At 44.1% G+C, this 26,474-nt stretch overlaps 1 protein-coding gene across 2 annotated transcripts in view; it reads left to right on the forward strand.

The window, feature by feature from the left end:
• Positions 1-26,474, forward strand: part of COL5A1 (collagen type V alpha 1 chain) — a 249,106-nt gene that overhangs the window by 62,566 nt on the left and 160,066 nt on the right. For both annotated transcript variants that reach the window (XM_073313982.1, XM_073313983.1), the window contains exons 3-4: positions 3,994-4,207; positions 4,898-5,060. In XM_073313982.1, the coding sequence (XP_073170083.1) occupies positions 3,994-4,207; positions 4,898-5,060 (377 nt within the window). The remainder of the gene's footprint in view (positions 1-3,993; positions 4,208-4,897; positions 5,061-26,474) is intronic.

Consider the following 26,474-nt stretch of genomic DNA (forward strand, 5'->3'; position numbering starts at 1 on the left):
GCTGAGGGACGTTCATTTTTCCATCCTGCTTTCATTGGGTCAATGATTCTCACAGGGCAGTGGGATCAGGTGACCGTATCACCTAAGGGCGGTTGGACAATAATTTGAGAGAGTGGGACCTGTTTACTTAGATTTCAGACCACCTTCGTTTGCCTTGGGTGGTCTGAAATCTGTAAAATGGGGACATTAATACTTAGTTTTGGCGTGCTGCCAAAAGCAATTTATAATGGTCTGAGCTAGAGTGGCACTCAGCCTTGAGGGGATATTGATACAATGGGCAAAATTCATTACTGGTGTAATTCCCTTTATTGGAGAGATGGGTGCTCAACACCTTTCAGCATGAGCATTGCTGAAAATGTAGAATGGTGTATAAAGGCGTGTCCCAGAGCCTATTGAAGTCAAGGCGTGTCTTTCCATTTATTGCAATAGAATTTGGATCACGCCCTATGTGTTATTTTGTTATTAGTTTTATTGCATTCTGAACGTAACCCCCTCCACATATCATTGGGTAGCCTGGATCATTTCTAACCATGACAGTAAATGCATTGTTACTTTGCCAGGGTAACAGAGCAATAACAGAGTCATGTCAACCATAATTTATCAATGATGGTTATTTGAGCTGAGAAACCCACATTGCCATGGAGACATTTTAATAATAATCATAATAATACAAAGTAAATTAAAAGCAGCTTTTTAATGAGTTGGCAAGTCATTGAGGTTGAAAAGTTCTGTACGGAGGATTCATAATGAAATTCTCCATTTTTATGGATCATTTTGGATGTGACATATTTTACATAAAAGACCCCAAATTGTTCTCCATAATTGTAAGCAGGAACATGTCTGCATTTGATTTGAAACAGCAGTGATAGGAGTATACAGGCAGAAGGAAAGGGACAGCATAAGTCATCCTAGGGAAGGGACAGTTATCACATACCTTCATTTCTGGGACCATGTCTTAGCTAACGTAAGTGTGGGAACTGAGATCAAGCACTGGGCTTGGTTCTCCACTCTGTAACAGTGGTTTTACATTAGTGTAATTTCACTAAAGTCAGTGAGGTTAGGCTGGCATAAAACCAGCGTAACAGTGCAAGGAAACAACTTCCTATCTACAGCTAGGTACTTTTAGGGAAAACTATCTCCTGGTCCATATCCACAGCTGGTGTAATTTGGGTGCAACACCCTTGATTTCAATGCCGCTGCACCCCTTTACATCAGGTGAGGATCTGGCCCCATATTCTTTGTTGAGTTGCTTTTCAAGATTCTGATCAGTGGTATCCACTTGCAGCGGTATTACCAAAAGGATTGATGTTCCTGAGCTGAGCCAGATCCTCAGCTGGAATAAACTGCCCTTGTTCCAGTGAAGACACCAGCTGGGTGGACTTGGTGACACTCCTGTGCTGAACAGGACCATTTAAGTGCAGGGGGCAGACCTCTGCCTGGGGGCTGAATTTCATGTCATACCTTGCAGGACAGTAATTGTTTTCCTTTGTTACAGGCTGTTCTTTGTGGATTTGGTGGCTTTCTACTTACTCTTTTGTACTCTGATTATGGCTGAGCACCTAGAGTGGGGGTTAGGTGCTAAAGGAAATGAAAATGAATGAATGAAAGGAGTTTGATGCAAAGGAACTGGCAGATGCAAATTCCCCAGGACAGTGGAGAAAATTATCTGAGTGTCTCTTTCTCTTATGACAGGTTTCAGAGTGGTGGCCGTGTTAGTCATTATCAGCAAAAAGAACGAGGAGTACTTGTGGCACCTTAGAAACTAACACATTTATGCTCAAATAAATTTGTTAGTCTCCAAGGTGCCACAAGTACTCCTCGTTCTTTTCTCATATGACTTCCTTGCCTCTGCGCTCAACAAGCCCTGCTGTGGTCTGATACACTCCCCACACTTTGAATAAGGCCCACTGTAGCCTAACTAGGTCAAATCCCTCATTCAGCCCTGGGGCATCCTTTAAGAAAAGCCTACGGTGGGGAGGGAAACTTGTGTGAAGCTGCTGGACACTTGGGTTAACATTTTTTGTGGTTTAGATGGCTGTGAATTTACAGCTTAAAAAATTAGCCACAGGGCTATTACTTCCTCAGACACTGCCAGGTACTACACAGAGATGTTCACGTCACACACACGACACATCACAGCAACACCCTGTTCCATTCTGGCACTCCTTCACTTAAGATTTCCTCAGTGGATAGGAGCAAGAGGACAATTACGTCCTTCTTTGAAGGCTTTAGCCCGAGGGACAGATACCCTTGCAAGTGTTGTTATATTGTTAGAATACAACATGTTAAGATGACAGAAGTACACACATTTCAGCAGCCCCTATCTCGATAATAATCGGAAGAAGTGACACAAACCCTCCTTCAGTTAGCAACGCCCCCTACATATTGGAGGAATTAATTTTCGGAGGTGGACGTGGGTTTTGCAATTTGGATTCATCTGTAGAATCTGCAGTGCTGCTGATGGAGGGAGAGGCAGGAAACCAAACCAATTGGGATTTCAGATGCCATAAGGCGTATACATCTCTGGCAGTTAGAAAACTCCCATGTGCTGCCTTGCAGCCTTGGGTTAAATTGATCTGCAGTCTCTGAGGATGGAACACACACACCCCTGTCCAAATGACTGGATCAAGTCTATGTACCACTCCAGTCCCACTGAAGCCCTGTTTCCAGGGCTTAATTACAACATGGGCTTTGCAAGAATAAAGATGGGATCCCACAATATCATTGTGCTCGCTTTCCTGCCTGTAATCACACTTTAATCCCCATGTGCAGGAGGACATGGGCCACGGTATCCCTGTGGACAATTGGCATGAGAAGCCATCTTTGCCCCTCGCTTTTCAAAGCTCAGTCAAACCAAAGTCTCCATTTTATTGTTGGATTTATTTTTGCTTTTAAATTTTTGCTGCCCATGCTAACGCGGTGAGCCAAAGCCACAGAATGCTCTGTTCTTGCCTAAATAGACAAAAACTGATTTAAAAAGCCCCAGCAAAACAACAACGCACCTAATATGTTGCATGTGTCTACTTAACAGGGGACATTTTGTAAAAATAATCCCTGAGTTTCGAGCGTCTCTAGACAACCTCTGGATCCTATGGCACAGCATATCTTGTCTCCCAAGAAGTTCCAGGGCCTACCATGGAACTAAGTGGCATAAAAGCTACAGATTTACACCCATCACTCGCAGCAGCAACACCTTAGTCTCCCACTGGAGGTCTCCCATCCAACAACATCGAGGCCCTCCTCTACTTAGCATGGGAGTTTGAATGTGGTGTGGCTGTAGTTTGAATGGTGGAGGCCAAAAAGGGCTCATTGATCGTTAATGAATGATCCCTAGTAAGGTTGACTGCTGAACTGGAAGACTGACTGAGCCCTTAGAATAGATGACTCTTTGCCATGGGAGCTGCTTTTCACCAAATTTTCTGCTGTCTTCTCCCTGGGCTTAATCTAAGGGGACCAGATGTCCCGATTTTATAGGGACAGTCCCGGTATTTGGGGCTTTGTCTTATATAGGCGCCTATGACTCCCGTCCAGATTTTTCACACTTGCTGTCTGGTCACCCTAGCTTAATCACATAAGGGCTCCTAATCACAATGAGCTGTGTGACTGGGTAGAGCAATTGAGCCTTCAGAGCGGGCCCCCCCGCAAGAATCTTTGAAGCTCCATGTTGTCTGAAGCCATTGTACTCCTTCATTATCGAGTTAGAATCCTGGTGGTATCCGTACACAACACTTTGCCATTTATTTAAGTGTCTTATTAGTGGTAATGGAGGCTGCAGGTCACATTCCTATAGGATGTGTTGTTCCCATCCACAGGTAGCACTGACATACCTCTCTGCCATGGGCAGCAGTTTGGGGATTGCTAATATGGACAAATCTGGAAGGAGGAGCAATCGCTGGTGGTTTCTCCTCTGTTCACCAGGTTGTAGGGTGTATGAATTGTGGGCACACCATCACATCCAAAAGAACAACTAACTCCTTTGCCTTTCCACTTCAGCTTCGGCCTTTCCTGAGGACTTCTCCATTCTGTCCACTGTAAAAGCCAAGAAAGGAGGTCAGTCCTTCTTGATCTCCATTTACAATGAGCAAGGGATCCAGCAGATCGGCATGGAGATGGGTAGATCTCCTGTATTCCTGTACGAAGACCATACCGGGAAGCCAGGCCCAGAAGACTATCCTCTCTTTCGAGGCATTAACCTCTCAGATGGCAAGTAAGTGCAGCGTCGTGTATTGAGAATGTGAGGTGCACGATAAAAGCAATCATCAGTCTATATGAGTACCTATATGAACACCTAAGTGTGTATAAGATGTGTGTGCTATAAATATATATATATTTTACCAGTGCTCTGTCTCTGCTAACTGAGCTCTTCCATTCTGCCATATAAATAACAGGTATGCAAAAAACCCTTGAACATTAGTGAAATATTAGGCACTTCAAGTCAGTGGGGACTTGTGGCTACAGGGATGACATTCCCCCTGTGCAAAGGGCTTAAACAAACCTGTGTGACACTTAAGGTCCATGTAAATCACCTAGTGTTGGGCTTAAGGAGGATAGAAGAGGGGGACGAGGGGAAAATTGGGGCTCCACCAGGGCCACTTCTCCCCCCAATGCGCTCCACAACTGTGCAAGGGAGATTCCCACTCTGATGGATTAGGAGCCAAGTGGTCCTCCCTGTTGCCCCAGCCGTGTGAATTCCTGTCTTTTGGGGATTTAAGTGATGCATGGCCTTTTACTGGCCCTCTGCCCATCAGTGAATTTCACCCTGATTGGGGACAATGATTGGCCTGTAGTTTTATATCAACATCCTTTCATGATCAAACTAGTTGTTATAAACTGTTGGCTCATTTAATGAAAGCAGAAGGCTCTGTTTAACTAGCTTGCGGGCTGTGTTATTTCACAGGTGGCACAGAATAGCCATCAGTGTACAGAAGAAAAACGTCACTTTGATTCTGGACTGTAAAAAGAAGGTAACTAAGTTCTTGGACCGAAGCGACCACCCCATCATTGACGTCAACGGCATCATTGTGTTTGGAACCAGGATACTGGATGAGGAAGTCTTTGAGGTAAGACACGGATGTAAGCAGTGGCCCAGGGGTGAGAGGAATATGCTGTACAAAGCCTTTGAGTTGCTGTTCTGGTTGATGAATGGTGTATAAAGCTCATTGCTGGGGATTGGGGATTGTTGGATGGTTTTTTTTTTTTAGCCTTATTGTTAAATAATGTCCTACTCTCGATTTATTGGATGTAATGTTTATTTTAAGAGTATCAGAATTGTGGGCCAGATCCTCAGCTGGGTAAATTAGCTGATTCCAACAGAGTGACACTGATAAATCTGGCCCTTAGAGGGTTGTGTTTTTTTTTTTTTTTAAATTAAGCTGCCTCTGAATCTGGCTTTCACATTCATATGATCCTGTGGAAGGTAAAATCGGGATTTAACTGACACTGGGGGATCTTTCTCAAGCATTGCATGCATTTGAAACTCAGCAGCTAGGCTGAATGCAATATTTAAGCAGAGTTCAGTAATGTAAAGCCTATAAACTGGCTGTCTGGGCCAGTTGGTCGAGTGGCTTCTCTTAAAATCAGAATCCTCTCAAGGCTATAAGGCCTGGCTAGGGAGAGGTGCTACCTCTTCCGTGTGCATGGCATTGATCCCTGATCTCGTGCCCTAAGATGCAACAAAGCTGTCTCATCATCAGACTGAATGGGTACCTCCCTTCCCACCCCCAGCTGTTGCATAGGAAAAAGCTAAGTAAAGCTGGGTGAATAATTCATGAAGAATTTCAACAAAGTGCAACCTCTTTTTCCAGGCACAAACTGTCCACAAGCAGAGAGCGGCATTCTCTTAGTACTATTAGAAGTTTGAAATGATTGGCCCAGTAGTTTCTGTAAACAGTTCTTTGTCTGTGGAATATAACTCTGAGCATTTGCTATTCCGGGTTGTGACAGAGACAGCCAGGTACAGGAGTTTAGTCAGATATGGGGGAGATGGAGATCTGTGATTCTTTCCATAGTTTAGCAGCTGGATTGAGATGTGAACGTCACAATAAACCTCAGTCAAGCTGCCGTTTCAGAGATCCTGTCTATTCTTTTGCCTGTATGTGTCCAGGAACATTGGATTCTCATTTGCACAAGAAACTAAATATATAAAATATAAATATAAATCAAGAGTAACACTACTGAAGTCATTGGAGCAAAGCTGTTGTAGGTGGATGCAGAATTAGGTCCATTAAGTTTTGCAGCTCATCCTTCATTAGTTTATTGCATTTGTTTGGAGCTGGAGTTGAGTGCGCCTCATGGAGCAAATTGAGCACTGCATGCAAGGTTCCTGCAACAATATGAATAATTATGGTTCAGTGAAGTCAGTTCTAGTCAACACTGTGCTATCTGTGACTTGGAAAGAAAGTCCTACGGCTGTTTAATGTTATTTCGATTTGGAAGGTCGTCTGCTGTAAACAGTTCAAAAATGTATTGACCCAACATCACCAGAACTCAGCTAGAAGAGGGTTATGACTGTATCTCTAACTGCATTAAATTAACAGACATTTGCTGGGAAGATTAACAATTAAAGAGGAAAGTAAAAGCTGGCTCTAATGGGCACTGAAGTTGTTTTTCCTAAGTGTTGGATGTGCTTCCAAAGAAGATCAGTAACCAGACTGAATGCTGCATTTCAGCAGATTTGTTATATAAAGCAGAGAACTTTACTGGAAACCTGGCCCTGTGCACATAGTAGATCCTCTTAAAGAAATCAGAGTCTTAGCCAAGCTCGGTAAGAAGCTTGCATTTTTATTGATCTCTTTTAGCCCTCAGTGGTTTGAGCATTGGCCTGCTAAATCCAGGGTTGTGAGTTCAATTGTTGAGGGGGCCATTTAGGGATCTGGGGCAAAAATTGGGAATTAGTCCTGCTTCAAGCAGGGGGTTGGACTAGATGATCTCCTGAGGTCCCTTCCAACCCTATGATTCAATGACTCAATGATTTGAAAAGGCACATCCGCCATTGTTATAAAACCAAACCACTCCTAACAAACCAACAGAAAACCCACCTATGAAGTAGCCTGGTAAAAAGGGCTCCAGGGTGGAATTGCATATTCTGTTTCTCTGCATTCTGCATTTCTCATTAAACTGTAATGGGATCCTCCATGGTAGTCAATTTATGGGCTTTCTGCTGTTGATATGAAACTATGCACACCAGAAGATGAATAGGACTGAAGTCCTGAGGTTTTCTTTACTGTCCCAAAAGCTTGACATATCTCCAAACAGGCTGGCTTTAATTGTCAGCTGGAAACAAGACTTCACAGCCACCCTACTAAACAACAAGAGCATACATTTTTGCAGCTGGCAAAGCTTTGCCAATTCCACTATCAGCCTTTCACAGGCGGTCAGGCATTAGTGCCATCACTTGTAATGAAGTGGCCTTGATTAGAGCAGATTCTTAGGACAAACGGACCCAGTGCTCCTCTTAGCCAACAGCTAAGGAGGCTGTTTCCATGGAGCTGGCACTGATTGCAATGTACATGTGCTAGATGATTGCAGACACAGAGAAGCCCAGAACAATTATTATAGCAGAAGAGGACAATTTATCAGAATACAAAAGCCTCCCCTTCAAAATATGCTTTTAGTTTATTTTTCCTTTTTTGCCTTGTCTGCCTAGCAAGCAAGATATTTCAACATACACACACAAAAACATCAAGATGCCAATAGCTATAAATTGAATGTAATTAAAAGGTTTCATGAAGGCAGCAGACTGTAACCTAATTTCCTTCATTTCTCAGTAACCTAATTTCCTTCAGTTCCCCCCCCCCCCCCCCCCCGCAATCTGCAGCTGTAAGCAGAAAGTATGTATGAAGACAACCTTGGTTTGGGGCAATGGGAAAGAGACGTGAATCATTAAAAAAGCACATATTTCTAGAAAGGTCCTAATTTCTGGGCCCTGCATCCAGTTACAATGAGACTGAAGCTTTTGTAGCTCCTGTAGGTAACAGGTTTACAAACCTCAAGGAACTAATAATATGTTTTAGGTGTTTTCTAGTGCTGTGGAGTTTTGTGGCTGTTACAAGCTTGTAGTTTGTGCTGGGAACTTGGAATGACCCAGTTAACTGGGAATGGCAGTGTTTGGAGGGCTTAGGGCCTACGCTGTCTTTGTTTCAACATGGTTCAGTGAGAGCTGAAAGTTAAGGGAGTTCATATCATGTGCTTGTCTGAATCTTCATGAGAACAAACCAAACTTGAATAGATTTTTGTTTTGGAAGCTGAAATTACTTAACTTGGAGGTAGACAGGGGTCACAAGCAAAGTGGAGCATGAGTGGTGTCTTATGAAAAGGGTGGCTTCCCATCGCATACTATGTCACAGGAATTGATTTAGGGGAGTTTCGAAATATTTCTCTAGCACAGCATTCTTCCAGGGGAAAAATGACCTCCTCTCATTAAAATTCAGTTAGTTCCAAGGCTGTGTGTATCTCTCTGTAAAGCCCTCTGAATGCTGGGTAGGCTTGACAAAGGGCCAAGCCCACAGCCAGGTTACACAAGTTAAGTTTTGTGCTGCGATGTTGTTCAAAACAGATGTTTACAAATGCTCAGAAATGTCAGGACAGGCTGTCACGCTGGGGTTGGAAAGTGGCGGCTGGCCTCATGCTGTGAATGAGAGGACGATGTTATGAGACAGCAGAGAACCTTGCATGAGAGAGAGAGAAAAGAAATATCATATGCAGCAAGATAAATGCTTCTATTTTCCCTCCGGGACTATAGTAACCAATGTTCCTATCGAGTCAGTAATACTGAAAGACAGAAGCCACGTTGCCTGTACCTCCCCTGGTATTTTGTTTGCTAGGGAGAATTATTTTACGTACGTTAGAAACGCAATGCTCCTTTTTTATTAGATGCAAATCCCTCTATGAGCCACAGGTTAAGAGCAGAGCTTATTGGAAATTACCCTTTCACCCCAGCCCATAGACATTTTTGACTTTTTTTGTGAAAAATCAATTTTTTGGGGCTGAAAACCAAACATTTTGATTCAGAAATGCTGCTGTGCATCCTCACAGTAGTTCAGATTCCTGTCAATGGAATGGGCTTCCTGGCCAGACCACACTGCCCATGATGCACCCCGATCTCCCTTCTTGGTGAGCTGCCATGAATGATGGGAGTCCAATGGCTTCAGGGAATCATGTCAGCTCTGGTCTTTGTTTGTTATGTGCACAGATTGTGGGGAAAAGGAGAAACCCTGATGTTTGAGGACTCTGGTCTGGCCAAATGGTCAATGTTTGGCGCTGATGCTGCTTTCTCAAATGCTACATTTGTGCACGTATCGTGGATAACTGTGTGCATGCCGGGCCGACGCGAGAAGCCCTCAGTCAGTTTTAATTTTTTTACACCTGCAAGGCCGCCATGGACTTCAATGTGAGTTTTGCCTTGAAAAGTTGGCCATTGTGGCACTGTGTGCACCATTGTACTTTTTGGAATGTTATGCAACAAAGTTCTCAGTGCCGTTGCTTGTGTAGCCCAGAAAGTGTATGCTGTTGCCAAGGAATTGTCACCTTCTGCAGCAGTCTCTCCTGGGCTCTTCCTTTCCCATGAGGCTGCAGGGATTTGGCTGAAATGTTGCCTCACTTGACCAGCCAAGGATTGGCAAGGCTCTGACCTCACCCAGGTGAGCGGTGGGTTGCATGCTCCAGGATCACCCTGATGGGCGTTACTCAGAAGGATTCTTTTGTTGGACTTGCCAATTACCATGATTTTTTGGAAAATCAGCTAGGATGGCTCCTGTTGGACCATGTCGCTTTTAGTTTTGGAGAACAAGAAACCCTAGGAGGAAAACAAAGTTTATCCCCCATTATTCTGTAAGGTTTATGGCACTAGGTTTCCTTCCCAGAGATGGCTGTATTACAGAAGTGGATGAAGTGATCCAAGCCTATACACTTCAGGATCTTTCTGAATGAAACATGCCACAGGATGGCATTGGAAGCCGAGTACCATGGCCATCAATGGAGTGGATCAGATTAGACAGAATGAGCATGCAGTGCCTTATGAAAAACTCCTACAAAATTTAAAAGAAAATGATCGTCTTTGTTTAGGTGTTTTTGAACCAGTCTTTAGAATTTAATAAAGAATTATATCCTTGCAATAGCGTGCTATTAAGAAAATCGCTACAGGAAGTATATCATTTGCTATTCAATTTGGTGGGCTAGATTCTAACCACACTGCAATACACTACACTGATTGACGTGACTATGCTAGGAGTAACTTCTTGTGAGTACAGGTGGTAAAATGTAGCCTTGTAAAACAATTTCTGTAAGACTCTACTAAAGAAGTTCTATTCCATAGAATCTTATAGGGTTCATACCTATTACATTTTGTAGGGCTTTTCCACAAAGAGCGTGGTGGTGTTATAACCACTAGACATGCATTTCTTGTTTTGTCATTGTCTTGTTAGAGTAGATCATAATGTTCGGTTCTCAAGACTTTAGTGCTAAATGAAGTTAGTGGGTAACATTAATACACAGAAAAGCCCTACATGTGTATATGTTGTTGTTAAGCTTAATGTCTTTTACAGTTGGCTTCTCCAGAAACAGAATGAGCTGATTCTGGCCAGTTGAATATTTTAACTGTATCTCATTGGTCTAGTCGGCTCTGTCACACCAACCGTTCCCTTCTCAGTCTGCCAAACAAGGTGCACAATGAAGCAGAGGATTTTGTGTATCTACGTGCCTTGTCCTGCCAAGGCAGGGAAATTCTGAATGGCTGATGCGTGGGGACCAGCAGAAATATTTTGTCATTAGCTGATACCAGAACTTTGTCCCGAGACAAGAGGTGTTGTGCTGCTGGTTTTTTGGATGATACTAAAAGGATGGTGCTTTTTATTCCTTTTCCTCTTTTTACTTTTTCTAAGAGCACTAGTGATCTCAAGACATCAGAAATAATGGGAAGGCCTTTTGTGCCACGTTAAGCCAGAAAGTCTGGGCAAGATGCCAGATGGGCTTTTAAGATGTTCAATGTTTTAGGGAGCAGCAAGACGAAACAAAATAGAAATGTCAGTGTTCTTAGCTGAAACCTTGGTGCCTTTCAGGTGCTGGGCCGCTATCTCATTGAAATGCCAGTTTATCTTTAATCTTGTGCTTTGGTAACACTTAAAAAAAAAAAAAGACTGCTGAAGTTGATAATCCCTGCTTTAATCTCACTGTATTCATGGTTCCTGGAGAGCCCCTTCACTCATGCTGGATTTTTAGCATTTCAAACATGAAAGATGTGTCATATTTGAAGACGCTTACTTGGATTATTTTTGCTCCCCAATCTGCCAGGCTGGTGGCTGGCTACTAAATTAATGTGACGGTTTGGTTTTGTTTCCGGCACTAGTACAATGAGATACTTCAGAAATGAGTGCAAACTGAGCTAAGGAATCCTGGCCGTGAAAGCTATCTAATAGGAAGCAAGGTTAGAGGATGAGACAGGTTCAGGACTCCATGGTATTATTCCCAGCTCTAATACTGGCTCTTCAGCAAGTATGGAACTTCACTGTGCCGCTGTCTTCCCAAATGGAAGATAATAATACTATCCTCACAGCGCTGAAGGGACGGTTAGATCATTAATATTTGTAACCTGAGAATCTCTGGATACTTTACAGAGGGAAATACGATTTATAAAAGGGGCTCCAGCTACAGGGTTTGTGTCCTCGTCAGATCTGGATCCCAGCTTCCCTAAAGTTTGGGTCTCTTCTGTGTTACTGTTTGCAACCATCCGTCATATGAATATGAACAGAAATTGTGATTACAGAGGCAGAACAGTAGGAAAATGTCCTTCTTTTAAAGTCCAATAACAAAGGCCCAAATCCTGTGAAGTCTTACACACGGGAGTGGCCCCGTTGATTTCCAAGAGTATGTCTGCACTTGCGCTGGAGGTGTGAATTCCTGCACGAGGAGACCAAGCGAGCACGGTAAAAATAGCAGTGCAGCCGTGACAGCACAGGCGTCGGAAAGGGCGAGCTGCCCTGCGTCCGATCCCGTCCGAGACGCTAGGCCTGCACTTGGGTGGAGAGCTCCTCCCACGGCTACAGCCACACTTCTATTTTTAGTGGGCTAGCTCTGCCAGGGCTAGTGTGGGTATGTCATCTTGAGCGGAAATTTACACCTGCTGATTGAAGTCTAGACATACCCAAAGAGGACCCCCCAAGCATAACACTGAGCATGTGCACACATTTTTGCAGGATTTGGGGCTAATTCCGGGGGTGGAGGAAAGTTGGTTGAACTCTTGCTTATTCACTTTTTGTGAGCCTCTGTAGAGGGGTTTTATTTTTTAATAAAAAATGTACTAACCTAAATTTCTCTGTTAAGATGAACCGCAGAGACATACTCCAGTGTATTTTTCACTATTTCAGTAGACTGCTGCAAGAAGCTAATTTACAGCTCTGGCTACTTGCTTTATTGGTCCTGCCAACTCTGATTTCACCTCTTCTGCTGCAAAGCCTTTAAGGGAATGCGAGGGGAGTCAACATTTTAAGCCACAAGTATATAACATGGCACGGAATGATGGAAAATAAAACATTCTGAGCCAGCCTCTTTTGGGGCTCTTTATTAAAGATGTCTATAACTCTCCCCAACCTCCTAGTAATTCATTATTTTAATAGCTGGATTTCTCTTCACTTGATCTGCTATTGTTATTTTAAGGGAGCCTTTCTGGTGCAATGGTGTGCTTGTAGCATATGGATTAAATCACCAAGTTAGGCTCTTTCTGAGTCGTAGTGCTGCCTAGAAAATGTCGACAACCATCTGAGTGTCTGTCATTGGACAGGCTCACGATTAAAGATGATGTTTTCATGCCACAATCCAAGTAATGTTGTCAATCCAATCAAAACCAAAACATGTAATATTTGGCCTCTACCGGTGAGGGCTTACATACAGGATTGCCTTACAGAGGGACAGTGTATTTTTTTTCAGTGTATATATATATATAATATATAATAGCAAGAGCTGAATACAGTGCTAAAGAAGAATTATGACTTTTGCAAATTGTTTTCTGGTAACGCGGACTTCAGATTAATTGTGTTTGAATACCTAAAGTGACCTCATTTCATATTACTTGGATGAGCCTATGGACATGAGGCACCTGTGGAAGAGAGAGTCTTAATTTGGGTGGAAACTTTAAATTAATTGTCTCTTACTACACACGTTTGCTCAAACTCTCCATTTCGTTTTGATTTACCGGGGGATGAATGGTTTTGAACTCTGGGCTTAAGTAAAGCTTTGTGATTGACCGAGGCAGTCTGTGATGACATAGGCATGTCAGTAATGTTCAGAGAATGTCAAGATATAGGGTTTTTTCTTTGTACTTCCTGATTTTGAGTTATAAAATCCATTTAATAATCTGTATAAAACACTCCATGTTGTGCATGTGTGGATAATTACTGCCGCTCTCTGGGGCTCAATTCCTCTTGGCCTTTGTGTGCTTATAGTGCCAGTTGAGACATGCCTTATTGTTCAAGCAGATCATAAAAACACTCTTATTAAGGTATAATAATTAGGTCGTGGATAGTTTACCATTTAATATGGCCAAGTTGTGTGCCTAGCCTAGCAAAATAAGTGATCGTATTGTTGTTTCCCTCCTTCCCCCTTCTCTTCTATTGTTTTCTACCCTCACTTGCTGCATGTTATCTTAAACTAAGCCCTAGTCCTGCAATAAGATACGCATGGGTGTAGTGGTCAATGTCCAGTATCTTGGGTGGTAAGGCTCTTCTGCAGGGGATGTTTCTTAATGTGTGTCTACGCAGCACCTGGCATAATCAGGCTTCAGTTGTGATTTAGGGCCTCAGTGTGCTACCACAGTTCAGAGCAGAAACTTATGCATAACTATAATGATGCATAGAAAGAGAAGGGAAACTTGTCGAGTAGTTAGAGTGCAGAACTGGCAGAGAGGAAATTAGACCTGGCTGAAAAGGGGATTGCCACTTTCGCAAAAAAAAAAAAAAAAAAAAAAAAAACCCGTAGAAAATTGATTCTTTTTAGTCAAAGTTGGAATGTTCTAAAACATTGGGCCAATGCGAGAGGGATTCGGGCTTTTGTGGAACCTTGGGAAAGTCACTTAAGAAATCTTCATTCTAGAATGCCCTCCTTAAAGATAGCGAAGCTTACTGCCCAGGTCGGGGGCAGGCGGTGGGGGAGAGGTCTAACGGCTGACATTTTCAAACGCACCTAAGGGAGTTCTGAGTAGAAGCCCCTCTTGCTTTCAATGAGACTTTTGGGGGAGCTTTTCAAAGGCCAAAATGGCATTTCACTCCCATTGAAAGCCTATAGAAGTTAAGCACCTGCCTGAAAATTTGAGCTCTTCCCTATGCTTCTAACTCCTTTTGACCCTTTGAAAATGTCATCCTAATGCATGAATGTTCTTGGAGTGCTTTAGGTGATATAGAAAACATTATTATTTATTATCTAAACCAGTGATACTCGGAGCTCAGTGGTTCAGGAGCCAAATTAGCAATCAGCATTACCCAAAAGAGTCACAGTCATGTGAATTCATGGTTTCATTTACTATTTTATATATAGATATATATAAACATTTTCTCACAGCAAAATGACTGACCAAGTATTCTACAGTTAGTTAATAACATAGTAAAAGCATCCTGACTGGTTAATAATTAAATCGCACAGTGTTTCCATATGTGCTACAGAGAGCCACAGGAGACCCATTAAAGAGCCAGAATTTGGTTGGTTGAGCTCAGGGTTGTGTAACAACCCCCCCCCCCCCCCCCCGGTTTCTGGAACATGGTATATTTGGCAACAATCTGCCTGCACACTTTCATTTGGAAATTGCCTAATTGGAAAACAAACAAACAAGAACATACTTGGTATAGCAGAAAGTTTAAGCCTAATTTTGCTTCACTAGCAACCCATGTTGCCCAATCAATGAGCAGCACTAACGAGCTCCATGCAGTCTGGAGGAGATCCATACAGGCATGTGTGAAGCCTGCTAACAGGGAGGAAGCATGGGGAAAACAGAAGTACCATCCATGGTGGGGTGCAAGAACCTTCACTGCCTCTCCACCTCTGGATAATATGATCCAGAGTAGGTTAACCGTCCCTGGAGGCCCACACTTGGGCTGGCCTTGGTCCAGAATTTCCTGAGGTTCAGGATGTCTCCTGCTGAGAATCATCTGCCATGTGAAGCTTTCTAAAATGGTAAGTTTACTGGTTTCATGAAGTTAAACTTCATCCTTCAAGACTACTTCTGACCACCAAAGGGATTCTAAGACTTGGAGAGCAAAATCCTATATGTTTACTCTTGACATTTGCCTGCCAGTATTCTGCATTTGAACACCGGCTGTTGGCAAAAGGTAACATCTGCAGGCTCGTTATATTTGATGGATAACATTAGCTGTAGAATCGTTATTCTTTCAGCCGACGGTTTCATTTGTAATCCACTTTGTCCTGTTAATAATGAGAGAGAGAAAGAGAAAGAGGGTTTAGTTTGTTCCATGGAAATTATGAGATGCAGGATTCTGATCTTCAGCCCAGATGGGATGATGTCATTGCAAAGGGACAGGTTTCCAGCATTACATCATGCTAAGGTTTACAGTGGAGTTTCTGATCTGTATGTCCCTGAGGAGGAGGAGAAGGCAAAAGGGGCTCCCGGGGTGGAAGAGGTACTGCGAAGTGATCTGATGTTTTAAAACAAGACTGAAGAGGAGTGCAGTTAGAGCATGTTTGGGGTTTTGGAGAGGTCACTTTTCTCAGTTGAAACAAGTGGGGAAAGCCAAAAGCTCTCGCTGCTGGAATGAGGTTTCCAGCTGAAACTTATTGGCAGCATCACAACGTGATACTTAAAATCTATTATTGAGAGTAACAAAGATACCATTACTTTAGCTGTAGGGTCAGTGTGTTTCCCATTTTTGCTAATTTGGGTACCTCGTGCTCTGCAGGAGGTCTTCATAAATTACTGTTATTTTCATTAAATAGAATTTCTGGAGCATAAGCCCATTCATTGGAGATACGCCCCCTTTTTCCTTACATTGGAAGAAGTGGATGGACCCCTTTAGTGTACTCCCATTGCTGTGCCTACTCTAAGCATCTGCTACAATCTCCCATGAGCTAATTGTCGGGGGTTTGGCAGGAGGAAAGAAAAAAAAGATGAAACAGAGAGTTGGGAAATGAAGGATAATTTACCACAGCTCAGTCCAGCTATGCAGCAGTGCTTAGGCTGACATTTCTATGGGGGTTTTAGTCCAGGGCTCAGATTTTTGCAGTGCTGTGCTGAGGGCTTGGTCCTGAAGTGGTTGTGCATACAAAACCCGTTGTAGATTTTAAGTGAAAGCCTCCCAGAAGGAGCCCTGGGTGTTCTCCACATTTCAGGCACTGGTGGATGGAACAGTAGCTCTGGCACTGAGCATCAGGAAGGCTCATTGTGATGCCAAAATAGTACAGGCTGGTAACTTATCATTGTTGGGCCACATCCTGAGGTATTCCCTCAGGGCTAGGTTGTGGTGATGAGAGGATAGCATGGAGCTGCGTTGCCCCAGAAGAAGTACTGAGGTTTTTTTGGTCTCAGTTCTTCTCCTTGCACGCAGTGGATGTGTAGTGTGCCCCATTAGACTGTCTCTTGTTCACCTGTCCCATGCCCTTGACTAATGCAGAAGGGACCCCTCCTTGCCATGTTCCACAGTAGAAAGAGGATTGTGGGGAGCATGAATCAGCCCCCCAGAGTGCAGAGCCTGCTGCTGGGGGAGAGGCCCTTTTGCATCCATGCATGTGGGGGTAGGGGTATCTTTTACATGGCCATGTACACGATGGCTTACTTTGTCTGCAAAGAAACTCCCATTGACTTTAAAAGAAGTTTGTCCTTTGTAAGGACTGAGTAAGCATTGTGGGTCCGATTCTCCCCTGCCTTGCCCCAGCATTGAATTCATTTATACCAGTGAAAGTGGGTATAAGATGCACCCCTTCTGATCAGCCAGCATTTCATACCTGTGTTGCACAGCTGTCAATGAATTCCCAAGGGACATAACAGGGAAGAATCAGGCCCTGGATCAATATCTCAGAATTTAGACTACTGTTGGCTTAAATCCTACTTATGTATTGAGCTCTGTTGGTTTGTTCCAGTGTAAGGCTTCTTGAAGGTATTAATTACCTTGTAACAGCATTCACTGTATGTGATGAGGAAGGGTGCACACAGTGAGTTAACCAGCAGTTTCTTTTCAAAGACATTTGATCATAACAATACACATGGAGTGAAATCTTGTCTCCTTTCTCGCTGGATCCTGAGTAAGTAACCTCCCACTGAAACAAGGACTGAGTGAAGGCATCAAAATTTGACCCAACATAAATAAGCTGTGCTTTGTAAGAGCCTGTTAATTGACAGTGTTCTGCCCACTCCCCATGCATTTTGGTATGAACAGATGAAACACATGTTCATTTCACGTGGTGGGTTGCTTTTTTTTAAGTAGTCTGGGCTCCTTGCCAAAACGCAAAGGAAAGTCATTGACCACTCCAGACGTCCCTAGCTGGCAGATGTAATACTTACTCCTAATGGAGACAGTCAGAATCGAATGTATCTGTTTGCAACAAGCACACCACCCCAGGGATGGAAGCTGGAAGGGGATATTCCTAATGAGTTGTGCAGAATATTGGAAGGAACTTGTTGGGGGTTTTGTTGTGTGCATGTGTTTTCTGAATCAGTCACCTCCAAGAACATGGAAAACATGGCTCTAGCTGAGCTTGTTGTTTTCAAAGCGTAGCCACATACTGGTCATGGATGAGGAGGTTCATGGCTGCTGCAGTGAAACATTCATAGAGATGAGAGAATAACTGGTGGTGAATAATATATTTGCCGAATCTTGCCTTTTTCTCCACGTGGAATGTCTGCAAACAGCAATATTTTCCCTGGAGTTTACGCATCATTTGAGCAACTTTTTTTCTGCAAATGTTGATGACTCGTTACCCCCTTGTTGTTCTGTATATTGAGATCGGAGCTGTGTCGCTTAGCTATGATTCACCACGTAAGTTACGTGGCAGTATTTATGTTGGATGTCACTTTTATAACCAGATTTCTGATGTAAATTTACCAAAGTAATTTTCTTGAGTTTTCAAGCCTTCAAACTAAAAATGCTCTTTTTGGAGGAGATTCACCATGTGTAGAAAAGTGTATGCATTGCTTAAGCCCTGTTCTCACTGGTATCTCGGGATCTAAACAGGATTAGATGTTTAGCCAGGGGGATATCTGTTGATATGTGCAGGGCTGAACATAGCCAAGTTTAAATGGGACTTAAGGGATGTTTGGGTCTTGATGCAAGCCCACTGTACAGGGGTGGATTTCTCCCTCAGTGGACATCAATGCTGCTGAAACTTGATTGAATGAATATTTGTGAACATCCCAAAGGGAAATCATTTAAAAATTCAAATGAATATTTTTGGAATCTCCTTGTCCCCTCCCCTGTGTTAACTGAGCTGTAAATATACACTCCTATCTCTGTCTGCTGGAAAGCGCTGGCCAAATTTGCACAAATAGTTGAAATCATAGCAGCATCTCCTCTGTTGGTGGCCATAGCAGATGATCTGTGCTGAGCACTCTGTCGTTAGGTGATAAACCCCTAGGTTCCCTGCCAATATGCTACAGAAGAAAATTCCTTCCTGACCAGAACTTTTGCAATAACTTCAGCTCTGAGCATGTGAAGAGAGAGATCCCCATGGCTAAGCATCTAATCCTCTTTATATCCCGAGATAACTTTGGGAGCCAACCCCCCCCCCCCGCCTTTAATCCGTGAAACTGGATTCTGTCCTTTTCTCCTGGCGCAGAAAATTCAGAGCACTGATTAAAAGCCTCTGTGTAGATTTAAAGCTTGATCCTGTGCATGCATAAACTCAAGGTAACAAGTGATGATCAAGCCAGGAAGCTCAGGGGAAACCCATCCTGCAGGGATGAGTGTGCTGCTGTATAGCTTCCGAATTACTCCTGTCATAGCAGGATTCAGGCCGCAGAGGGGAGCCAGTAGCTAAATGCCTCATTAGTGTGATGAGGACCTCACTCAAGCCCACATCGCCTGAGAGAGGCCCATTCCCTACCCCTTTATAACCTGGCGTTCATGAATGCAAGGGGCCAGGCTAGAGGCACACAAAGGACATTGCCTAGTGCTTAACCATATCTGCCCCCTCGCATAGCTGGTGCTCACGCTTGCACTTGGGGTGCAACGACCTTGTTCTCTCTGCCATGTGTCATGCAAGGAGTTGAAGGACCAGTGCTCTAGTGTTTAAGTGTATATGCATCAACACATAGCCTTTGCTGATGCTTGTGGTGCAGTGTAAAACCCTTGCACTCCCAACTGTGCACCACATAAACACTTGCATAACCCAAGCCCTTAATATCACACCTCCCCCCCCCAAAAAAAACCCCACCCACCAGATAGTGATTTTAGGGGTGGGAGGGAAGGAATAAGTGAGCAAGGTCTAGCATGCTGCCGGCATTATGGATCCACCATTTGCAAAGTGGCTACGGGCCCAGACATTGGGGAGTTTGAGGCTTTCCAAAAGCAACCACTGGCTTCAGACCTGTCTGAGAACTTGGCTGGGTTTTAATATTTGCTGTGTGGGAAGTTCTAGAGTCTTGGAAAAAAATCAAACCATTCGGCTCCATCTGCAGCTTATAACATGGATACTACTGACACATTCGCTGCGAAGTATTCTCTATCGCCCAAGAAGTGAGCTCCGAGCACCAGGGAAACATACCAAGATGTTTTCTGGCAGTCTTGGGTGGTTTTTTTCCCCCCTCATACACAACCCAACTCAGTGTCTGTGTGACTCATTGTAGAAGAATGTCCAAACAAGTGGAGGGATTTTAATTTGATTTGTTTTGGCTAATGGGAACCTAGGAAACTGGGAATCAGATGCCACGGAGCAGTCGCATTTGTGTTGAAACTCAGGCCTGAAACATCCTGTTGTGCTAGGGAGAAAAATTCTCCCGTTGCCTGGTAGGTTGGTTTTTTTAAACTGTGTGCTAAATGGATGACCGGGGACTGGAGGACTTGTATTGAGCAGTGTTAGTTGGGGGTTTTGGTGACTAAACTTAGCTGACCGCGAAATAAACGTGGCTTAACTGGTTGTGGCGGATGAGAACATGCTAGGTGAAATTTATGTTTTTAAACTGTTTGTGACAGACGCTGTCCACTCTGTTTGAAAATGTTTTTTTGCAACAAACCATTGTCACAGCATTCATCCCGGACAAGCATCGGTCGGGGTGGTTGTTTCCAACACCTGAGAGGAGGTCTTTAGCTCAGGTCCAGCTGAACAGTCACGGGAGCTGTCGTCTATGGTATGGACAGCATCTGCATCAGTGTTGCTGGTCCTCCTAGCTTCATTCCCCAATGCTGTGCTTTGTCTTTGGCCTCAGCACTAGTACTGTGCGTTATGGGATAGCTCCAGGAATCCCAGAGTGCCTTGGTACACCCGTAGTTACAAGGCAAGCTGTATGTGAATGCACCAGAATGGTTCTGTGAAAAACAATGAGGATTGCAGTGAGCAACACTGCCAGAAGAAGTGAGACAACAACCCATCTCAAGCAGTCAGTGTCCCTTCAGTGTCCCTTTAGTATAGACACACCGGTGGAGGGGTAGATTCCTTATTAAGGAACAGATAAAGAGGGAGCATGATGGGAGGTGGAGGTAGGGAGCTAGGGCCTGATTCTGATCTCACACTGGTTTTACAGCTGTATGATTCTACAGGCTTCAGTGGGGTTACACCTGATTTACACCAGTCCAATCAGATCAAGCCCTGTCGCTTGAACACAGTTTTTTAAAATGGACTAAATGCTACCCCCAGCAGCTGAGGCAGAACCATGATTAGATCTTGGGACTTTCTGCCTCCCAAACTTGTGTTCATTCTTCCGGAGCACACCGCATGCATTGGCGTAAGGAGCGGTCTAACAAGGCCGTAATACCTGTGTGAAACTGGAGTAATGCAGCGCTGAATTATGCAATATTGTTGAGGTTCATATAGCTGGTGCTGAACAACTACTCTCAAGTCTTCTCTGGTCTCTCACTGGCCTCTCTTGTATCTGCTTTTGAGGTGACAGGGATATTACACCTTTCCACTAGCTATGGCAGTGGTGGGTCTGTGAGTCTTTTCCTCCTCCAAACACCCTTGCTTTTCCTTATTTTTTCCTTTTGAGCTCTCACCCTAGCCCCTTCATTAGCCTTTCACCTTGAGATTTCACATCTGCACAGTGAAGCACACCTCACATGCAAATATGTTAGCTAGCATTAGGCCATATCCTGCGGTCCTTTCTCGGCCCTTATGCAAAGACTCTGAGCAGCTTTTACTTGCTCTACGGATTCAGTTCACACACCATAGAAAGTCCAAATCCCCTCCTTTCCTGGAGCTGGTCTTTGTGCACCAAGAAAACAATAAGATAACATATATATATTAGTCTTCTCTTCAGGACTGACTGCTCCTATGGTTCCTCTCTCAAGATTGCTCAGCCCACACCCTAGTTCCTCTCTCCTTCTTAGCTATTCCCAATGTCTCTTATATCCAGGTGGGGTGGTGACCTGCTTCTTGAGTCAGCAGAATCCATTAAATCCTTTCCTAGCAGGTCAACACCTCCTCACAGGTTGGGGTATTTCAGGCAACCACTGCTACCCTGTTACCTAGATCTGAATAAAAACTGAGTGATGACCTCCGCTTTGGCCCCTGTAAAGCATCAGCAGATCTTCAAACCCATAACTTATCCCAACATCTTTTTTTTTATTACATACTAGCCACTGTGTAAGAGTCCCACTTACAGCGACCTCCCATATTCAGCTTTGCGTGGATAGTGTCGCTAGCAGAATATGATCTTCTTCCTATTTTCCATAAACGAAAGGAAAATAAATCAGTGTAAAACTGAGGCCAGAAAATGCAAGCAGTCAGAATGGAGCTAGAGGATACATGTTGTTGACCATATTGCCTGCAACAGCATGTGTGGTAGTTTGTAACAAGAAAGATTTTGCTTCCCAAATTGTCCTTCCCTTATAATTTACATGCATGTAATGTTCATGCCATAATTGGGAAATAAAATCTATCGGTTACTAGAAGCTTATTTGACTTGGATACTGAGTAATCAACATTCAGCCCAAGACTCGCTGTAGACCAGTGACATAAAGTGATTAATGGAATGGTAAAGAAAATATAGAACTTGAGTATGTGGTCAGGCGCTGCAGGGCCACAAGAAGCAATTTAAGGCCGGGCAGCCTTTGGCAGCAGTGGTCTCTGTAATTTGGGCTCATTTGGAGTTTTCAGAGGCTGCCTGCTCCCTCAAGGTTGCATCTCCTCTCCAATGAAAACTTTGCAATTTCCTTAGTTCATAATAGAAAAGTAGCCTGGATAAAATCTCATTATCCAGAAAGACTGAACTGATTCCCTCAGCAAAACACCGCAGACATCAGGGTGCCAACTACAACATCCAGCTCGTTGAGTCAGAGCAAGCTGTTTCCTGCTCCCATGAGCCTGACCAGTGGAAAGGGAGGTAGTATGCCTGGGGAGCACCAGAGATGGTGGAGTCCAGTGAGTTACAGGTAACCCTTAGGTAAGGCTTTGGTGCACTGATCAAGGGCTTGTGCTCCCAGGCCCCAGGCAACCCCGACGTTCAAACTAATCCACTTTTGGAGGTTGGAAAATGTTTTGGACCATTTTGCTTCATTACTTTTCACTTAGTGACATCCCTCAGGGTTTGCTAGCTCCATTCAGGCCAGAGTCAGGAATGGAAGTGCCTTGAGAAGAGTCACTTATGTAGTATTTTCAGTCCAGTCAGACGCAGGAGCTAGGAAAAAGTTGGAGAGTTTGTTCGCATGGGATGCTCAGCCGAGTCTTTCAGACTCAAAGGTTCTGATAGCTGGAATCTCTTTGGGGCTCTTTGTTTGGTGTCTGGACAGCCCTGAGCACAAGGGGGTCCCGGTCCGCGATTAGGGCTCTCGGGTGCTACCGCACTACAAATAATATGAAATAATCACGCAGGCTTTTGGACGCTCATCCAAGTAAAGTTTGAATCAAAATTGCAAATTTGTAGAAGTTCAGCTGTCACTAACTGGCATAGGTACAAGCTACAACGTTCAGTTTCTGAGCAAGGGCCAAACTTCCCCAGTTTGGACAGGACCCTGAATCACAACAAACAGATGTCGATCTGGGAAAGTGCCAGGAGCTTTGGACCAGGAATTCCAGTTTTCATTCTCTCTTTCTTTAGGTCCATGAGTGGCTCTCATCACTGCAGGATCAGACAGGTGGACAACCCTCTTTATAAAGATGGATCTGAACAGCAAGTTCAGAACCTGATCTGAACTTCCCCAAAGTTGGAGCTATTGTTCAAGTTCAAGCTCATCTTTGGTGCAGTGCCTTTCTCTCCTGGGCTGTTGCCCCATGGCTCAGAGAAACAAAACAGTAACACATTGAAGGGTTTGACAGTCACAGGGGTTACAGATTGAGGCTAGATTGTGGGGCATGAGGAGATGACAGTGCAGCACCCAAGAATATTCCTCCACCTACAAAGCCCTAATACAATAGCAGTCCCTATGAGCAGAAATATGCCCAAGAAAAGGTGGGCAGTAATTTGCTAAAGGATGGCGCTTGATGCCACTACTCCCGTATGCACCAAGCAGTCCTGTGTGAGATTGTGTTTCCTGACAAACTGTGTTTCGCAGTCCTCCTCCCCAAGGGGTATCATGGGTCTGCCTCTGCCACCACAAGGCTTTGTATAAATTACACAATCTAGCTCCTGGCTGGTCAGATGTCAGGGGTGAAGCTTTTCCATTACAGTGCCCAAGCTTCCACACTACACAGATTCATGGAGGATAGGTCCATCAATGGCTATTAGCCAGGATAGGCAGGAATGGTGTCCCTAGCCTCTGTTTGCCAGAAGCTGGGATTGGGTGACAGGGCATGGGTCACTTGATGATAACCTATCTGCGCATTCCCTTTGGGGCACCTGCCATTGGCCATTGTCAGAGGACAGGATACTGGGCTTGATGGACATTTGGTCTGACCCAGTATGGCCGTTTTTATGTTCTAAACAAATTCTCTGGTTTGAAAGGCTAAGAATGTCCCTGGATGACGGATGGGGCAGCTGCAGATCTCTTTCCGTTTCCCTCGTTGGTATATTTAGGGTACCATTATACAGGCCTGATTCTTGTTTACACTAATGCTGTGTTGCATGGCTCTAGCAGTGCGAAGGGGCCTAACCAGGGGTGTAAACAGAACTGGAATGAGTTCTGACTGATGGAATAAATTTGACTGATTGTACCTCCTCCCCGCTCTTCCCCCCATCCAGCTGCCACACCCCTTATTCAAAGGGAGGAAGGAAAAAAGAGGTAATGGGAGGACTTCAACGTTCTAGCAACTGTCACCACGGGATTCCCAGACAGCTAGATTCATATCTTTCTCTCTGCTTCCTGCAGTCCACCAGTCTCTTCCTGGTGGATAGTCCTGTATTTCTTGATGGGAATAAAAAGCCTACTGAGTCACCCTCTTAAAGACCCTGCTGAGCACTGGATATAAAACCCAGGTCATAGCCACTTGCATTGGTTAAAGATCTTGTGGCACAATCAATGAGCGTACAGAAAGCAGAGGAGAATATTATAGTTCAGAGCAACACTCCCCTCTCACAAACTAGGCATCAAATTTGCCTACCTAAAATGTATCCAGAAAGCCATGTGCCAGCCTTGGAATAAGGTCAGCCTTCACTTATGAACAGTGAGCCCCGAGAGGCCTAAGGGTTCTTTTTAACAGCATATAACCTTGAAAGGTCAGGTGCTGGTAACATGCTGCTGTTCTCCATCTGTTGGTAGCTTGCATTTTTGCTAATGTGTTTCAAAAGACACGTTTGGTCTGAGGCATAATCCCACAGACTTGCAAGACTTCAGAGTTGACTCAGCCCAGTTGTCCTTGGGCATCTGAGCTGAGTGGATCACAAAATATTGAAGAGGTGGATGGCATTGTGGTGACATAAGCTCACTGTAAGTGTCAGCGCAAAGGGCTCTTCTCAGATAGATTGTGACATTAGCATGAGGAAGGTGCAAGGTTAGTATTAGGAATGGGTAAATGGATCTGGGAAGATGTGGGGCTGGATTTGGAAGGGCTCAGCACCCAAAATTTGGGCCAGATTTACAAAAGAGTTTGGCCCTTATTTCGGTGCCTGGATGGGAACCAGACTTACTTGGGCTTAGCAGCCAGCAGCTCCCATTGTGACCCTTGTGGCTGCATTTTCCCCCTTTTAGGTATGGTCATTCATTAGGGCACTGGTTGGATCTATGCAGAGAGAACCAGGAAGTGGGGATGGTCGGGGATGAAGTAATGCAAACCAGCACTGAGTTAAGGACAATTATTTCTTAATGAAGTTAATTACTGGAACAGATTACCAGAGGATGTGGTGGAGTCCCTGTTGCCCAGAGTCTTTACTTGGAGATCAGATGTCTTTTTTTTTAAAAGGTATCTGTAATTCACCCACATGTTGTTGGTCTGGATGAAGGAGTTTCTAGGTGGAATCCTCTGGCCTGTGTTATGCAGCAGGTCTGATGAGACGATTCCACCAATCTCTTCTGGCCTTCAGATGGATACGTGAAATAATGTAAATGTTGACAATCCAGCGTTAGAGTGGGATAAAATTAACATAGAAAAGAGGTGTGTGTGTGTGTGTATGTGGAGGGATACTTCTTCTCCCTCCGAAGAAACATTTACGAATGAAAACCAACTGATACAAACCTTTAATCAGTGAGCTGTAGATTGATATTATCTGTGCTAGACATGAAACAGGGATGTCATTTTAGCATTGTCCATTGTTCCATCTTTTCCTCTCTCCCTCTCGTCCCCTTGGCTCTGTTAAACGCTAGCTAAAGTACAGACAGATCATAACAGACAATGACGCCCATTCATTTTGTGCCATTTATTTCTCAGAGGCCTGTTTTTTTTTTTTTTCTTAGTTAGAAGTTGGACAGCAGAAGGTCAAACGGAGACTGTCCTCCTTTTATGTAAACGTCTGCCACCAATGTGCAGACTGTCAGTTAACTTCTCTTCAACCATCGTGAATGCACGTTTTTGTAGGTAAACCCGCCCATGCAGCCGTTGCCCCGACAACACTGACTTGCAGCTAGTCCAGGGGGAGATTGGGCTCATTGCAAGAACAAAGCAATTAGCAGCTGATCTGGGATGTCAGGGCTGGAGTTGCTGCGCTACAGAGCTCTTATCGCTGCTTCATGTGTGTGCTGCCTTGGGGTGCCTGTTTCCTGATGAGTGGCAGGCTCCCCTCTCGTTTTCCATGCCCCTCCTGGAGAGGAAAATTAAAATCCCTCATTTCTGACGGCAGTAAGTAACGCTTTGCCCTTATGTAGTAACATTGCTTCTCATTGTGATAATATTGTGGTCGTGAAAACAACGATCACAAAGACACTGTCACCCCAGAAAGCACATGCAGTCTAGGATTTGGACAGTACACAACAGGTGAATATACGGACAAAAGAGGAGGGGAGGGGGAAAAATAGTTTGGAGGAGAA

This window comes from Lepidochelys kempii, chromosome 16 (assembly GCF_965140265.1).
Source record: "Lepidochelys kempii isolate rLepKem1 chromosome 16, rLepKem1.hap2, whole genome shotgun sequence".
In the NCBI taxonomy this organism is placed as follows: domain Eukaryota; kingdom Metazoa; phylum Chordata; order Testudines; family Cheloniidae; genus Lepidochelys; species Lepidochelys kempii.